Source organism: Episyrphus balteatus, chromosome 1, assembly GCF_945859705.1.
Source record: "Episyrphus balteatus chromosome 1, idEpiBalt1.1, whole genome shotgun sequence".
NCBI lineage: Eukaryota > Metazoa > Arthropoda > Insecta > Diptera > Syrphidae > Episyrphus > Episyrphus balteatus.
In genome coordinates this window covers 119,326,914-119,346,500 of record NC_079134.1, presented here as the reverse complement: position 1 = coordinate 119,346,500, position 19,587 = coordinate 119,326,914, and the positions used below count along the sequence as shown (strand labels likewise).

At 32.5% G+C, this 19,587-nt stretch overlaps 1 protein-coding gene and 1 pseudogene across 1 annotated transcript in view; one reads left to right on the top strand and one right to left on the bottom strand.

Annotated features, from left to right (window-relative positions):
- The window catches only part of LOC129907911 (protein Optix), a 38,327-nt gene extending 19,137 nt beyond the window's left edge, over window positions 1-19,190 (top strand). Inside the window, exon 4 of the mRNA XM_055984402.1 lies at window positions 17,525-19,190. Within this exon, the coding sequence (XP_055840377.1) occupies window positions 17,525-18,191 (667 nt within the window). The 3' untranslated portion in view covers window positions 18,192-19,190. The remainder of the gene's footprint in view (window positions 1-17,524) is intronic.
- On the bottom strand, window positions 1,970-3,405 carry LOC129907912 (uncharacterized; annotated as a pseudogene).
- Window positions 19,191-19,587: the final 397 nt, after the last annotated feature.

Sequence of the window (19,587 nt, the reverse complement as noted above, 5' to 3'; positions counted from 1 at the left end):
TCAACATAATATTATATCGATATACGAAACTATCTTCAACAATGTAACTGCTTTTTCGCAGAAGGTACCTATCTGAAGATATTAAATAAAATGCACTTCTGCGTTGCATGTATTTACTCTTTGTTTGTAGATATTTTACTTACTTTTTATTGTTATGCCGCTTTATTTGACTTACGTCGCAAAAGAAATTGGATTGTAAAGGTGTTTTTTTTTTCGCAGAGAAAGAGGGGGTGATGGTCAACAAGACTGACAAAAAATTATTTGTGGAATATAATCTCATATGACACATTTTTGTCTTTAAAATCAAGTCTTTGCGATAACTATAAGAAAGTTATTGCAGATTGAACGCGAGGCTGCTTGTTTTTTACTTCAATGGTAAAAAAATAACCGAAACTCATGTTAAGAACGTGATGCATTGTTGAAATTCGGGATGGAGGTTTCAGGTTTAAGATGAAGACACAAGGAATCCCTAAAGTTCTTAAATTTGTGGTTGGTGAAAGGGTGTCTTTTTGAGGGGTTGAGTTATGTGCGAGAACGGTTTCATAACAGCTTAGGTACATACATACACATACACCCTTTCGGGTGTTTTTTTCTTTTTAAGAAAAGATGATATTCAGATTAAGTACCTACCTACCATAAAAACTGTGAAAAAAATAATACCCCACTCAAAATTGGTACAAATGTTTCATTGACGACAGAGACCCAGTCTCGAAGCCGTCTGCAAAAATAGTTTTTTGAATAATAAAGGAATGTACTGTACTTAGTACCCACCCTTATTTATCAAAAATGTTGTTCACCATCGAAATAATTATAAAGACAGTATGAGTGATTTTCAAAGTAAAAGAAGAAATTATATGTTACACTTTTTTATCCTTGAATTTGAAGCAGGAACAAATTTACTAAAATCTTAAAATTCACTACGAAATACTAATAAAGGTTCATTTTTTCTTTCGTTCTTAAGAAGTATGGTCACCTCTTGCCTTTTAAGGCTTACTCCTTCTAGACGTCTTAGCATGGAGCTAATAAAGGTTTGAACATAAGAAGCATCAATGTTCTTCCACTCCTCTTTGGATTGCTGGTTTCAATTCTTTCACATCCTTAAATATCAAGGATTTAAACATTAGGATTTAAGTCAGGACTTAAAGCTGGCCCATCGAGTGTGGTGATTTTTCGAGACTCCAGGAATTCCTTAGTTGACCCTGAACAGTGAAATTTAATTTTGGTGTGACTCTCCAAAGTTGATGAAAACGTCAAAAAAGCTATTGAGCAGTTGAATAATAAAGAGAATCCATTTTTGTGCTCACGACAGGCGTGGAAAATGACATTTTTCACATTTTAAATTGTACTAAAATGGAGCCAATTGTATTGAAATATTTTTTCGCATGAAAAAAAGACAATATATTAAACTTATTATTTTCAAAAACGTAAATAAATAAAAATAAATTAACAGTTTATTCACATAAAAAAAAAAAAACAAAAAAACATAACATAAAGGTACTTCGGTTTATACATTAATATAATTATAATAAATAAATAAAAATAAATAAAATAAGTTAATTCATATAAATAAAGAAAAACGAATCATAGCAAAAACAATAATTCTTTAATTTATACATTAACTTTTTAAGTTTATGTATATTATTATTCAATGAGCTCTTCAGACCTAATGTTCTCGTTTTGCACATTTTTATTCAAAATATCTTTGCTTAAAGCAAATTCATAACAGGATGAATTCTTAATTAATTTTTTTGTTTCTATTAGGGCGGAACAAGTGTCAACTTGAAGTCGGTTTCGACATTTTGACTTAATAAGTGTCTGATACGAAAAGACTCTTTCAACATTTGCGGAAGAATGTGGGATAGAGAGAGCACCTTAAGCAATTTTATAAATATTTCCGAACATACATATATTCATTGCATTCATTTTTAATTAGACTAATTTCAGTCCAAAAATCAGAAATCGAGTATTTTTTTAAATCTTGAACTCTTTTGCTCTATGTATATTCATTGTTGATTTGTTAAATATTTTGTTTTTCGTTAGGAAAAAAAAATTTAATATAGAATTAAACTTTCCTGCTGCAACTGCTTCTGGATTAAAATACTCCAGCGTTGCGTTATAGCTTACAATAGCGTGAAGTTCTGTTCCAAAATATTCTTGGAATTTCTTGAACTCAAGTCTTCTCGTTGAGCTGTCGCAAAAATGATGGCATATTACACGTATTAGGTCATCGTTTGTGGTGGGAAAGGCGTTAGATTCAGCTTTTGAAGACAGGTTTAAGTTGTGACAAATGCAACCGTTAACTACAACATTGGGTACAACTTTTCTGATTTTGGCTTGAACTCCATTAAGCCTTCCCATCATTACCGCGCAGTTGTCTGCAGTAAACCCCACCATATTTTTAAAAGGTATGGCTTTTTTCCTTGAACATTTTTTTTTATCGAGCTGAAAATATACGAAGCCGATTTGTCTTCGAGTTCAATCAGCCCAAGAAACATATCTTGACATTTTGCACTGAATACTCTTATCATTATCACTATCGCAAGATTTGAACAAACAGTAGAGTCAGTACTTTCGTCAACCACAAGTGAAAAGTACTGGCAATTTGAAATCATTTTTGAATTTTCTGGTGCTGTTAAATTACGAATAATTTTTTGACCCTTGTGTCTGTTTACCAACATTTTTTTTACAATGTCTGAATCATTTATATTTTTTTTTAATAAAAGATTTAAGTGATCCAGCACTGAAAATGGCAAATTGTGTTCAGCCACGAAAAGAGAAAGGGAAACTTCTAGTTTTTTTGCACTCTCATTTAACTTACACGATTGTGTTTTCACTATCGAATCTATTTTAACACTTTTCTTTGCCGCGAAGAAATTTTTTTGGTGGTTGGAGTTTGTAGCATGTCGCTCTAGATGGGTTTTCCCACCGGAAATATTTGTGTTGTAGAAACGACATCTTTTAGTTTTTGCTTCTTGATCTTCCTCTAGCCATGGGTACATTTCTTTCCACTCGGGTCGAAAGTTTACTTCATCATTTTCATTGGAACAAGAAGGCACACTTTTAAAAAGGTTTTGTTTTGTTATTCCTAGATCTTGACCTAACCTACTACAAAATAATCTACTTACTCGTCAATGGATTCTTCTGGTTGTTTTGTTTCTTTTCGTTTCTGAGTTTTTATTAACTACCTAAAACAGAATAATAACATAAGAACTTGGATCGTAAAACTCTAAAGTATTTTCATCTATCTCTTGGCTGCTTTGCGAGCGGTCTTTGGTGTTCATTTTATGGAACCATATTCCTCGCTTTTCTTTATGAAGTTGTCAATGTCTCGGCTCGATATTTCCAAACAACGCCTTGTCTTGAAATTTCCCGATTGGACAGGCCTATTTAATGAAAAACGGTAAAAATGAGTGTTTCAATTTTAAATAATAAATAAATACCTAATGGTTTAAATAAAATAAATAAAAAAGAATTAAAATAAAATAAAAATAAAAAAAAAAAAAAATCTTTAATTTTTATTCTAAAAACTATACATAGGTACATATAATAATTTATTAAAATTAGTTTTAAAAATGGTGCCCAATTGGAATCTAGTAATAAGGCTTCATTACAATTATTCTGGATGAAAAGCGTATTTTTTTCGGATAAGGGAAATGAAGAGATTTTGAATAAAAATATTTTTTTGTGTAACGCCGAAAATTCAACGAAAAGCAAAAATACAAAAAAATTACTTTCGTCACACCTGTTCTCGGAGCATAGCTACATTTTTAAATGCTTAGTATGTTTACCAAACTGTGACGTCATGCTGTCAACCGTTTTGATCTTCCAAAATATAAACAAAAATTAATACACTATCAAACTGTTAGTACACTTTGTTCCGTAAATTTGTGTTGCTATTGCATTCCGCATACATACTCGAATACGGAATCATATTACAAAAAACAACAACAATGTAAACAAATGAATTTTGGGGGGGAAGTAGGCATGAGCACGCAAGTTTAGTCAGTCTCATCACTGAAACTCTTTGGTTTTGGCTCTATTGCAACTTGCAAGAGTAGCGATCCACTTAAAATACCTATTCAAAGACTCACTTAACGTCGACAAATTGTTCATATAAGGACTGGCTTCTTCGTCGTTCATAACATAAACCTGATGACATACAGGTAAAGAATACACATTTATAATAGCTATCGGGTGCTTCGTTGACTTTTGCTTCTGATGTTATAGCTTGTTCTCAACCATCAAGGGAGTCTCTGTTCATTGTTGTTTCTTTCAATAGGAACACAAAATACATTTTGGCAGGAGAATAGATATTGTAGTGTAGTATCTGTATCTGTCTACCTGATCCGAAACATCAACGTTGTCGTGGGTTGGGGCTGTCTGAATGAGTAAGGATGGGGTTACATAAGTGATGTGAAGTAAAAATAAGAAGATCAGATGATAAAAGATAGTCATCCTTTATATATATGTATATGAATGTTTCGATAAAAGCAGAAGCGCCTACAAACATGCATACTTGAGTATAACCATTACATCTTACTTATCGTGTTGAAGTATTTTCTGAAAGTCATCGAGTTATTAAATGAAGAGGCAGAGGCACCACCAGAATTCCGAATATTGTGCAATCAAGAGTTATTAAAGTAAAGACTGGTGGAACAGTCAGAATACCATGGCATGATGATGATGGCTGAAAAGATGACGCAGCATCAGTTAGCTGGCATTATATGTGCGCAAAAAAATAAAATAAAATAAAGTCTCGAAAAGTTGAAGTAGAGACTTGTAAGAATAACGAGAAGTTGTCAATTTTATTGCGTTCTTCCATTTCGTTATATCTTGAAATTGAGGATCAAGAAGTGTTTTTTATAAATGTATATAGCGGCGTATATGAAAATACATATACAATAATAATGTTTTGTTATGGCTTTTTTTGAATCTCTCAGGTCATAACCAGTAGTCAATTGGAATTGTGTTTTAGCGACGGCAATCGGAATGTTTGAGACAGAGAAGAAAATATTCAATGAGTTATTTGAAGATAATTTTTGTTGTTGTTAGAGTATCATCGTTTCATTTGGTTTTTTATAGTAAATACAAATAAAAGGCTACTTTGGTCGCATGTAGTTGCTGTAGGTAGTGATTTAGAATCACCGAAGTTATATTCCTATGTCTATGTATAGCCAAGAAAAATTTGAAAACTCACTGCCGGATCGTTCTATTGTTACTTTTTACTTTGACTTGTACAATTAGGAAAAACTATTAGTAATTGGAGATATTTTAAGCGATTTTCCGACTTATTCGTTAACTTTTGTATACTTTTTTTTATGTAGGTATGTATGTATATACAGATTAACAATAATTTATATCCATTTTTCGGTTTACATAATCCTGTAACTTAAAACTTTCAAACAGAATCTACAAACAATGAGTTTGAGATTATTATCAACTATATCATTCAAACGAATTTCCGTCATGGTTGTTCTTAGCCACGTTTTGACTCTCCTCAACAATGTGCTAAAAGTTCTTTTAACCGAGCTTGTGGTGCACGCTAAAGAAAGGGCAATATGGAGAGTAAGTTTCGTTGCCGGGAAAAAGTTGTCTGCTTCTTGTACGATATCGCATAAATCAAGTTTTTGGAAATCTTCGGGATATATTTTTGTATCTTTCCAAAAATTGTACCACAGTTAAGCCTCCGCCAGAAATTTTTTTAATCTGAGTTAAAACTCGATGCAAATTTTTGATTTAAACTAAAAATCATTTAAGCTTAACTTTAACTTATTCACTGGGTGCAAAATAAATAAAGAATATGCTGGTTAGTTTTCATCTGGAAATCTTCGTTCAAGTGAAGAAATCAATGAATCTAAATATGGAATCAGGAGCGATCTCTTCCGAAACTCAACTGCGTTCGAAGAAGGATGGTTTGAGCGATACATGTGCTTGGAGTTTGACTATTCTTGGTGCTTACAGTTCTATCTCAACTTCAACAACAGTTTTAAATCAGTCATGAGTTCTTCTACTCCTGAGTCCTTTGCCATATTAATAAATTGTATGAATATGCTTGGTACATTCAAGGAGGTCTATTTTTGTTTATTGCAAAATATTCACAACTGGTTCTAGATAAGCTGAATATCTTACTATGAGGACTAGGCATATTAATAGTAATAGTAGTAATGGTGTCTTTTTAAATAGGTCCATTTTGATTTAATTGATTTTTGTTCTGATTTTGGTAAATCGGTACGTTGCATATATTGTTTTGTATGCCTCAACGCATTGCTATAAAAACAATTTTGATAGTGATTTGTTGAACCTTCGGCGTATATCAAATGTCAAAATATTGTCATAAACAGGGTTTAAGACGTATTAATTCCCTAGTACCGCTTTGGGATTCTAATTCAGGTTCAATAAATGTGAAGAAATGCTCAGGAAAGGAAAAAAACCAAGTGTTATATGATTTCCGTGTAAATCTTCCGCTACTCAGTTTCAACAATAAAAAAACAGTTTTGCTTGGCAAGTCTTCATGCAAAAGCTGCCCAGGAACTTTATGAAGCTTAAAACTCACATAATTTTAAATACATTTAAAACAAATTAAAATCTACCTTTTTTTCAGGAGCATAGTTAGTTTTACACGTAAACCTTTATAGGTATTTTCCATCAATAAGTAATCGAAACTACCCTATATTTCTTTCAAACACTGATGCTGTCCATATTTCCAATAATATGAAGGTATTTGGATATGCATACGCTTCAATTTGTCTTCTCTATGTGTTGTTTATCCTTCAATCCCGTTATTTTGATGATTTCCAGTTAAATTGTCACAAGATAAATATTTGAATTTAAATTCTTATAAATTTAAATGAACGTAGGTAGGCAAATCAACTTATTCCATTGTGCATACCTTTTTTTGTCAATGGTTAACAACTATGTTGACATTAGTTCGAATTCAACCCTCCTCCTTTTGCTTTGTTGTTTAAAATAAGAAGAGAACGGGTAGTCGTCGTCGTTGAACGTCCTTAATACCCCAAGGAGAATTTACCTCGATTGACATTACAACAATGCCAACCGGGACGAGGACAGACGCTCGAGGAGAACAATGGAGTGTTGAATATTTTCCTAACCTTAATTTTTCCTTTATACACATTTTTGCTGTTTAACGCGTTTAGATGTAGTGTTACTGTAACGGCAGTTAATATAAACAGGGACCTTTGTTAATGCCAGGAAAAGTAGATGCTTCTAAACAAGAGCAAATATACTCGACGCAGAAAGAAGGAAATTGGTTGTGTTAGATATTTTGATTGATCATTGACATTTACGACGGACGGAGGAAAAGTAATCGGTTGGTGTTGAAGTGTTGCTAAATTACTTGTACGTTTATGTCAAATTGTCTGTCTTTTTTTTTTTTGTTGGTTGGTGGTAGAACCAGAACGTATTGAAAACGGAAGCACAAAACGCGATTGATGTGAATTCACGGACCTGTTTTTGTGATTTCTTTTGATATATAGGTAGGGTATACCTATGAAGGTACATGCAACATTAAAATGGATGATTATTTGAAAGCCCTTTCCTCAAAGTTCCTGAGAATGAAAGAAGGAAAAAGGAAAGACACCACGTCGCGTTGCGTGGGTACCTTACCTAATGGAATTGAAAACTTTGATAGATTTTTTTTACCAATACCTGTGTATATAAGTGTACCTTTGTAAGTATGTACCTACTCTCTTTTAGATGTTTTTTCGTCTCAATATTTAACGTGTACCAGCATTTTACTGGATAGGTAAGGCAACATACTTATTTAAGCAGTTTGAGTAATCAACTAAAACTATTCATAAATGCAATTAAAAGGTTAACCATATCTGTGGTGTTTTGACATAGCCTCTTGGAAACAATTGTAAATAACACACAAAAAGTGACAGTTTACAGGCTATATACTAGCAGCGACTAGTTGTTGTTTCACAACATAAAAAGACCTTAACATAACAATAAACTTTCATTTATGGGCTTCTAGAACTTTTCAACTATAACTGCACAATGAAATGACTGCAAAGTACAACTTAAACCACTAAGTAGGGTTGCCACTGTTCGAAAGAAAATCCGCAGTAGACTTACAAAAAAAAATGCAGCATTTTTATATTTTTTTTATAAACAAGGATAAATAAACAAAAGATAAATAAAACCATAAAATAAATATTAAATTCTCTTCAAAAAAAAACAAAAAAAAAAAAATAATTAAAGTTTATTATTATTAGTAATTATTGATATAAATTTTTAATTTTATATTCACCATCTTGTTCAATCAATAAGCCCCACTGTCACTAAATCTGATGGCTCCCAAGTCCCAACAATCTTTCTTCTAATCATCTAGTTCTTTACATAAAATAATCATTTTCTAATGTATTTGTATTGAGTTTATTTCAAAGTTCGTTCTTCGTCAAACTTAACTTAACGTGTAAAAGAACACTAATAATCAAATTTAAAGCTCGCTTTAATTTTAACCCTAATTCTAAATATTTCACAGTACCAAAAATCAATTGTCAGGTTAAAGGCTAACTCTTGGTTCAATTTTATAGTTGAGTTTCCGAACTATAAATTTTAATCGAGCATTAGCCTTTAACTTGACTATTAAATTGGTTTTTGGTATTGTGAAAAATGTAGAATTAAGGTACAAATTAAAGTCAGCTTTAAATTTGATTATTGGTAGGGCCGAAAGTATCTAAGCATTCAAAGCAGAAACACAATCACGCTTTGCCAGACGCGTCATCGCGTTACGTTGAGAAATCCTCAAAGCGCGCTTCTGTCACTGAAAAAGGATATTTATGTGTTTAAAAAATGCATAGAAATTTGTTTATTCTTTAATCCTATAATAACGAAGAAAAAATAGCTATATTTATAAAAACAAAAGCAATTAAAATTAATTGTTTTTTACCAGTAAAACTCAGCCTACAACATCATTAAATTATTGTTGTTTTTAATAAGTAAATTGTTTTGATTTAAAATATCTCGATGTCGTTTTTATGTGCAACATCTATAAAGAGAAATTAAAAGACACACCTAGGTTTGCAATAATTTATTTTTTTTATTCACATTTGGCGCAATAATTATGTGGGTGACTGTAACTATGTCTGATAAATGTCAGAAAGCGAGCAAAAGTTCAGTCTGGTTGAACTTTTGCTCGCTTTCTTACGTTTCCCTACGTTTGTCAAAAAAAGCGTTCGTAGGAAAAGCGTCATTGTGGGAGGTTACACAGATTTCGTATGGTTGAACTTTTGGCAGTTGTCAAAATCGACGGCAAAGCGTGATTGTGTTTCTGCTTTTATGTACATATCCTGCCCAAATCACTTTAACTTTTTTCCCTAAAGCGTTTTCTTCGTTCAATATCTTTAGCCAAAATGCTGTGATGTCAAAAGCATCGATCATAATATTTATTTAAAAGATATAAGACCTCCAAGCAATTATTAAGCTTTTTAATAGCTGTGTTTTATTTTCCTCGTGATCCAGATCAATACAATGATCTGATCTGGATCACGAGGAAAATAAAACACACCTAATGTTTCAATTATAAAAACGAAAAAACATTAAAATTTGCAAAATTGAGGTCAATGTGCCCTCTAAAACCAACTTTTCACCTGAATGTTTTAGTTTGGTATCTTTAAAATCAAAACGTTTTTTTATTTGAATTTATATTTTTACAACTGCACCAAACGAAATAGAAAGAAAGGTAGGCCTAAGAACTCCTGGTACAAGCAAATGCAAAACCACCAGCATTCAGTTAGCCTTAGAAATGGAACAATACAAAACCGGGAGGCTTGCCGCCGATTTCTGAGGTCAACCCGGCGAACCCCACAGGCGGATCACTAGTGTGAAGCAGTTACGTGGGATAGTTATGATCCCCTCGACATCGAGATCATAACAGCGCCGAGAAAAAGGAAGAAGAAGACAACTGCACCAAACACTTTTTTATTTCTTCTTGATTTTCTCAAAATTATTTGAAGTGACATAGGTACATCTGGAACTCGACTCCGAAACACATATGTATCTGAATTCTGAATAGGAAAGATAATGAGAAAAGTTTCTATCTTCTAAACTGTCATCACCAGTATTAATTGCATCCATACTTATACAAAATTAAGAATTTCGAAAAAAAAGCTCTGTGATGCCTGAAGTGTTGGCCCAGTTTGTGAATAAGTATATGTATATTCAGCTTGAAACACAACACATATGAAAGAAAGAGGAGAGTTTTTTGATTTGAACAATGACAATGTTTATCGCAGAAGCATTGCCTGTTGACATTCCCATTATGTTTTTGAAATTTTTAATTTCTTTAAAATTGAAAATATTTCTTCCGAATCAGATTAAGTGGGCTCTATGAATACAAAAATGTTGTCAAAAATTGAATTTTCAGATATGCATCAAAATAACGAGTAGAAATCACTAAATGCTTTGCACTAGAAACATCGGTTGTTGTTGTGTCTCGAACTTTCGAAATTAAAAGAAAAGTCGATTTCTCAAAAAAAAAAACAATAGAGAACTTATTTATTCTAATTTAAATGAAAAACTTAATAATATTTATTTTGACAAACAGAAATTAAAGCAATTAATAACTAGATTTATATGATTAGTTAAAGTATAAATTGAGTACAGTAGTTAATATACAACAATCTCGTAGCCAATACTGCAAGCAAGCTCTGAGGTTCTTCCACCTTTCTTTGCATTCAAATAGTGTGGCATCAAAATTCTTTGCAATCTCTTTCCACGTATCGTCTTGTTTTGTTTTATTGGAATATTCTTTACACTGGCGATTGTATAGACAAGGGTAACATTCAATTGTTCTCACAAATTGTACATTGGTATCTGGATCGTCCTTCATTATATTGAACATAGAATTATATGAAATACTATGAAAAACTTAATAATATTTATTTTGACAAACAGAAATTAAAGCAATTGATAACTAGATTTATATGATTAGTTAAAGTATAAATTGAGTACAGTAGTTAATATACAACAGTTGTCTCATTTCAAATAATTGAAAATTTACAATTTCATATTTGAAAAAAAAAAAATGATTTTTCCTTCTAAGAATGGCCGAATTACAGAGTTAACCATAGCAGAGGCCATTGTACGTCCGAACTTAACTTCTTTCGCAAAGGAAGAATCCTTACATACTGTGCGTAGTAGAGCAGGGATTGAATTCATTAAGCTAAATGGCAAATTGTAGTTGACGGAATACATTTCAAAAGTTATTTCTGCGGCCAACTTGAATTTTGAATTTCGAGAGCTTGTTTCTAACAACAATTCTGAAATAGGAGTTGAGTTTATGGTGTTCTTTATTTTTGCGAGATGAATTTGGTTGAATTGTGTTTCTCTAGATTGTTTTTTTTTTACTATATAAAGTCTTGAAAAAATGTTTCCAGTGTGACTTTATATATTTTTTGGATGCTAAATTAACTTTCAAAAACCATTGTGACTATTCAATTAACAATGCAAATCGTAAACTTGGTTGCATACGACGCGACACGGTGGGCAACAGATTTTAACGACCCACAAATACTTAAAACTTTATACTGTGCTCTTGTGAGATCTGGGCTTGAATATTGCAGCAGTGTATGGTGTCCACGTTACACTTCAAATATAAATCGGATCGAATCTATTCAGAAAAAGTTTTTACTGTTTGCGCTTCGAAATCTACCTTGGAACAGAGATGTAAACCTACCTCCTTATACACATCGTTTAAAATTAATAGATCTTGATACTTTAAGTAAAAGAAGAACCATTTTAAATGTCCTTTTTGTGTTTAATTTATTGACAAATAAAGTTAATTCAAGTGAATTATTGTGTAAAATCAGCATAAATGTCCCAAGTAGATCTTTTCGAAATTATGAACTTTTAAATTTAAGATTTAACAGAACTGTATATGGTCAGCATGAACCCCTCTTTGCAGCATGTGTCAATTTTTAAAAATTATAGCGATTATATAAATTTTAATAATAATTCAAACAATCTAAAAATATTGTTGTAAAATGTAATTGAATGAAAAATTGTAAATAGGCTAAGAATATATTTTGTAGCTAAATAAATAAATAAATAGTACCAATCAAACCCTTTTGAGATGAAAATTTTTCTATTTCATTTCTATAGAACAGCTTCTAAATCTGTGGTAATAAGTTAAAAGAGCTTATGTCGACATAAGTGAAAATCGATTGTATTTGCTTAACATGTTCACCTTTTGTTCAGCTTTGTTTTAGTCTGGGTCTCATTTCTCTACGCAAAATCTAAACCATTAAATTTAAAAAAATCATAGTAGCTGAAGTCTTTTTGGACAAAAACTGCATTTGCATAATAGCTTATGTATATGTTAAAATAAAATCGTCCAAATCTTAAAAAGAATAGATACATTTTTTTAAATCAGCTTAAGACGTGACATAAGCTTTTATGACAATTTGAATTCAAATATATTCATCGCTTATATCAACATAAGCTATTTTAAACTTGTGGTCGAGTGAACCATTTGTGTTCTTATGTCGACTTAAGCCATTTTAAAAATTTGCATTTTGAACCAAAACCAATTTTGCAAAACAGCTTAAGTAATATAGGTAAGTTGTTTTGTTCCTTGAAATGTCCGCCAAATTGTATACTTAAGTCAAAGTAATATATTTTTTCAATTTTAACGGTCGTCCCGAACGTTTTCAAAAAAAATATACATATGGAAATTAAGGGTATAACAAGCTTGTATCATAAAAAAAAATTGTAAGTCTAGCGGCAACAGTTTAAAAGTAATCACAAAAAAAAGTACAAAAAAATCATGTCCAATAAATTTCATTTGCTTATACTGAAAAATGATAAAAATTGACTTAAGCTCTTTTAACTTATTGACACAGAAATATTACGCACACCACTTAGCAGTTCGGCCATCATAAACCTAGGTCGTACAGTTCTCCAAGCAACAAAGCCCTCAAAACACCGTATCAAAGATGAAAAATCAAACATTACTCCTGTTCAATTACGAAATAGTTACATCAGAACAGGACAGAAAAGTTTTGTTAAAACATTTGACAGTTCTCAAGAATCTGTTCAAATCTGTTTTGAATCAAAAGCAAGAACAGAAACTGTTTAATGTCGTTTTCTATTGACTTTTGAGATTTTTGTGTAAAATTCTCAGATTTTCCACTGCAAATAGAATATGAAATCTAGTTTTGTAATTGTGTGCGAAATCTGTGCGTATAAAAAAAATAAAACAACAACAAATGTTCAGACAAATGTCAAACAGAGGAGTGTGTGTGAAAGTGCGTGTGTTTGTATGCGTGAATCTTGATAAAAATCCAGAATCAGATTCTTGAATCTCAGATTCATTTTTTTGTCATTTTTTTGAATCTCAGGACGCAAATAGATCACGAAATCTGAGATTTGTCCACTATTTCCCCTCTTCACCCCCCCTTTCAGCTGTCAAATTCACAAATCTCATTCTGAGATTCGTCAATAGAAAACGACATAAGTTCTAAACTGTTTAAGACTGCGGAATTGAATAGCAAACTAGAACATTTTTAAACGGAACTGCACAGCTTAAAGTTGTCCGATTTAGAGATTAGAGTTGTTACAAACCGGATCTCATCATTAAGTATCTTAATAGATTTAAAACTGTTAATAAGCCTGAAAGTTCAAATTTATCATATTTATTTGTTAGAAAAGTACTTGCACATCATTTACATGACAAGGACAACAAAACAAATTGGTACCAAATAAAATGCAACTGTTTCTTTGTGCAAATTTGGTAGGCAAAAAAAAATTATACTTACCTAAAATATATATGTATGTCAAACAAATAGAGAGGTAGGTACATTATAATACAGATGGTTATTTAAAAAAATGAATCACAAAAATATAAATGCAAACAAAAACAAACATACACAACACATTCAAAATGGTTGCCACATAATAATAATAATTATAATCCTTTTCTTCGAATACATTTACTTTTGAAGACAACCCTTGAATAGACATGGAATTATTATTGAATAAAAAATCCCTTTTTTAATCTAAAGTAACTGTATTGAATACAACACATGGGTTAAATACAAAGACAACTGAAAGAAACCACATACCATTCCATAATCCATTCCCCATTCACATATAATTCCTATGCAATGCACGTTATTTATTTTTTTTATACAAGTTTAAATCGAAAACAAAAATCGAAAAGCTTCGCGCTTACCCCTTCCTTCTATAACGCTGAAAAGAATGAAGAGATTTTGGCATCATATTACTTTATATACAGCATTATTAAAACGTATTAACTCATGACATGAGCCGATTAAGAATTTTCCAAGTTTTGAATTACATTTTTGTTATCTAAGGGTATTGTAATTACATACACTTAGGTAGGTGCCAGCATATCGGATTTCGGTAGTTTAAGTTACCTACTTGATGATATGTTTGGTCAATTGTGTGGAAAAGTATTGGTGAAGACGAAGACGACGAACGAACGGATCGGATCGGTAGTTTTTCGTTTCATTAACCTTGAAATTTCGTTCGCAAAAATTTGTCCGTCTTTCTCTGAATTGGCGCACAGGCTATCGATTTCTCTTTCAAGCTTCCCAAATTAATAATGCGGTTAATGTGAGTGGTCATACCATATCCGCTGGATACATGTTAGCAATCTTTATAGAAGCTGACGGATTGGATTTTGAAAAAAAAAGTATCTTTTCTACATAGGTAGGTATACCCAAATCATATTACCTGATATCTTCCTCCCACTATCGATAATCCGCACAAAAATTCATTAATGCCATGGCAGAAAAAAAATTCCTTCATTCAAGAGTATCAAATGTGTTTTTTTTTTTTGTTGCTTTGCCTCTCAAAGCAGACCGATACAAACCGTGGAAGTCATCAAGACACCTTTTCGACTTAAGCCCATTCCAAGTGCACATGAAGAACGGAAGAAGACAAGCCATCAGCCGATGCTATGGTTGAAGACGAGAAGGATACGTTACGTGTGATGACATCGGCGCGGCGTATGGGTTCAGCCAAGTAAGGTGCATGTGTATTTAAATGGCACGGCTAGCATCATAGGAAGATTATGAAATTATAACGACACATACTGTTCGAAAGCCGGAGAGTGGACATTTATATTGATACGTTACCCGTCGCCTGATGTAAATGATCTTACAATCCCATCCCTGTTGTATACGAGTTGTATTTCCTGCTTCTCTTTTGATAAATCTTTCATTTCATGTTGCCATGTCTTCGGAAGGTAAGGCTGTCCATTCCGTTCGACCTGATTGACGGTCCCGGCTGCTAATGTTGGTCATAACCAAGCAAGTGCAAAGAGCAACTTACACTCTGCAAGTTATCTGTTTACAGACAGCATATATCCATCATTTCTATAGAAGCAAAACGATTTCATACTTCACACATAATTTTTGTTGATGGGTTCCCTTCAAAATCCCCTTTTTGTTTTCGCTTTGAAAAGTGCGCCTTAGCTCTAGGGCCAACAGCAGGTTGGTTACTTAATTCATGTGCCTTCTGCAGTTGATGATCATCATTAATCACTCAACATGAGACGTCAAATCAAAAAGAGGCGCGCGAGAAACAACACTACACGCCACGAGAAAAATTATTAATGACGACACCCCAGAGACCCAGACCATTGTGGTGGGGCATTAACGAAGCAACTAACCGTATAACCAATAATTAGTATTCAAGTAATATTTCGTTTTGCTGCTTCTAGATAGATATTAGGCGCAAATCACTTTCTCACCTAAGTGGATGATAATATGCCAATTTCTAGATAACCCCATCACTTTGTAATGTGAGTTCCACCACGCACGGTACATCTTCATAAGAGTGCCCTGAAGTTTTGACGTCTCAATCTAATTTGTCAGCATGGAAGCAAAGTACATTTTTCATTGTTATGTGCTGTTGCTGGTATGATGCTGGTGGTTTCTTATAAGTCACAGTTGAACAAAAGAGAAGGGGCTAGCAAGATCAAATCGTCATTAGGATCATTACGGAGATGTAGAACGATTTTTCACAAACTCTGGGCTATGTTATGTTGATGTCTCAACCGATCGCTTACAAAATAAAAAACAAAACAAAAAAATGCCTTCGACGCGGTCATTTGTTAAACTGACACTGAGACATTGCATGTGTTCCAAACTCATGTTGATCGCGCTCCCGGTGCGGAGTATCTGTATCAAATCAACGTATCTGTATTCTCAAATGATTACAAAGAGAAAGATATCTGTTAAAAGGGATTCTGCGGGTTGTGATGTGTATTTTGTTGGATTTCAATAGAGGAAACCTAAGTTAAATTGATTATGATTACTCCGAAAAACAAAATTCGAACTAAAACATAATACATACCTACATGTAGATACATACACACACACACACACACACACTTTGTAATACATATGTTTTGAGCTTTAACAAAAATAAATGAGCTTAGGTAATGCTGGAATTAACTCATTTGATCCATGTTAAAAAAATTAATAATTAAGACTGAAAAAATTTTCATCTTTATAGAATATGTTTGAAATTTTTTTTTTGTAAGGGAGACTTTGGTGTGTTGTAATATAGAAACTAAGAGTTCTTATAAGTTAAGGTTTCGGAGTTTAAGAACGTTGCAACATTGTTCACATGGTACCTACTCAGACTGACTCAACTATATTATTTTGACTTGAGTCCATCCAATCGTGGTCGTTCAGGCATAAACCATTATGAAGGCCAACACAACGAATTGTTATTTTCCGTTTTAACCACCAAATGTCAAAACAGAAATTGTCAAAAAGAGTATTACTTCATTTGGCCATCTTTTTCTCTCCATAAAATGCGAGTGAGAAAAACAGAGAGAAGTCAAAATGAATCCAATGTGAACACCGTTCTACCTATTCTCCCAATGACCACGCTCATTGCAATTTGAAGCGAAACGTTCGGGGTGAGTACAGTAGTGAACTCAATTTATATTTCTATATATAACACAGATAATCCGAAAAGTGTCAAGTTTTGACTTCCTAAATTTTATATACCTTTAATGTAATTAAGATGGAGGTCCCCAATTATGGTTATCTATCCAAAACTCAAGCCTTAGCCACTGAAACTTGCTTAATTATTTTCCAAATGAATTTCTTAGAGGAAGCTTAGGATATTACAGCGTTCAATTCGAGAATCCGTTCGAAATTACATCGGAGGAACGCTTAATTGAGCTCTATAGATTTACGAAGCGTCTTTGTTTGGACTTAATAAACGAAGGGAAGGCACATTCCGATTCTACTTTAGCTCGCCGCAGAAATACCATTCAATGACACTGAAAAGTTTGAGTAAACTGAGATTTTTTTTTCAACTCGTAGTTTTCAGCAAGTTGTTGGCCGAAATTTTCTGTTACTGTTTCAAACATCAGTAAGCCCCTTCTTTACAGAGATTGCTATTGCTAAAATAAAAGCTTTCACATTTTAAAACTCCAAAAAATAAAACAAAAATTTATTTGATAAGCTTCATTATCTCAATTTAAAATAACAATATTTTTTTATCTTTATCATTTCAGAATGCAACACAATCAAAACAACCCATCAGGTATGTCGTTCCAATGCCGAAGAGCTGAAGGCGCTTCCTCGCCAGCTCCATCCGACACGTCCGATTCAGATATATCGCTGGGAACCCATTCGCCTGTACCTAATAGTTTACCCCTGCAACACAGTCCCGGATCAACGTCCAACGGTGGCAATGATCGCGATGACCGAGATCTTTGTATAGACGATGACAAGCCACGAGACCTGACAAGTTCTCTAAATGCAAACTCTGGATATCCGGCAGTAATATCCTGCATGCAACCATTTAAGTTGGACACAACAGCTGCTAGCTTCTTGAATGCCGGTTGTTACTTGCAAAACTTTTCAAACCTTAAAGAAATGTCACAGTTTCCAATTCAGCCTACTGTAATTAGACCGCACCCACAGCTTCCACAAACCATTACTTTAAATGGCAATCAAATTCATTCGTACACGACGCCAAATTATGCAGTAGATAGCACGCCCCCGCCTAAAATTCGGGTAAACTCACCGGAGAAGCTCAATTCTTCGGCCAACAGTATCAACTCGAACTCAATGACATCGCTACAAGAAATGTCTTATCATCATTCTGCGGCGCAATTTTTACATAGACCTTTCTCAACTTCACCACAGCCCTCTCATATGGCATCTGAGGTTACATGAGACTAGGCACTTTGCTTTCGATTTATACCTATTAATAATTTTAATTTAAATACAATTATTTAAGAAGCAATTTATCTGATTGCATAAAAATTTTAAGGCATATCGTTGAAGCTTAATATAAAACTCCTCTATTCTTTTTGTTTCTAAACAATTTTTTAACCATTTTCCATGTCCACATAAGGCGATTTCTGGATTGAGTTAGCGTTTCAGAAATGCGTTTTTCTTTATAACTTCTGTTTATAAGATCCATACTAATCATTCGTTGATTTATTAAACCATTAGGTAATGTTTTTTCTCATTTATACATTGCTTGATAAAAATAAACTTTATTAATATATTTAAAAATTATGAAAGGAATAAAAGATTCGATAGTCAACAATAAAAATCACTCTTTATCTCATGTATATCTTCAGAGTTCAGATTAGTATTTATCTATCTGATTTGTAATAAGAATTTGATTTCGCTAGCTCAGTGATCGCTCTGTTTGGACAAGGTTTTATACTAGACGCGAATGAAAGATTTTTGTTTTATTTTTTTCAAACGCATCTAATCTCCTAATCAGCTGAATTGAAAAATGTAAATCTTGTATAAATAACTTAAAAAATTGTCAACAACATTTCGTTTTAATATTTTTAAGTCCTTTAACAAGGTTAAAAGCACAAATAATGTTCAATTTTTAAGGGGACCTTATGCTTCGCCTTTAGTGATATATGACTACATAACTATATAAATAAAATATTTTATAAACCTCCATTAATTTGTTCAATAAAAAAAAAACCTTTATTTTTAATGATTAAAATCAAATGTTTTTGATTCTAATAATATATAAATACCGATGTTGTTTTTTTTTTGTAATAAGGAAGCAATTGGTCATACGCTAAATTCCTAATTATTAGTAATAATTTAAATCGTAGTCATAATCTAAACAAGTGTATAACATAAATAAACTAATAAAAATTATCGAAATAAGTACATTTTGTCTTCTTCTGTTTGCATTGTTTTAAGATAAAATATATGTATACTCGTATACATAAGTGGTTGCATCGTTTCATGCGGAAAATTCGTAATATGGGCGAACCAGCAGTTTGTACCACCACCAAATTTTTTTTGAGCATTCGGCTGAATATTATTATTCATTACCCTGATTTTTTGCACTTGCGAAATTCACCTTTCGGCCGCCATCTTGGATTTTAGTTTTTGTTGAATATCTCGATTTCTATTAATCCTACATAAAAGTTATGTATACAAGAAACATAGGCAATTAAATTTAAAATTAAACGTAGGAAAAATTTTTACAACTCTGCTTTACAACTTTTTTTGGGGTTGGGGTCGAAATTCTGTATGTTGCAAAATTCTGTATTCAAAATACTGTATGCCAAAATACTGTATGTCAAAA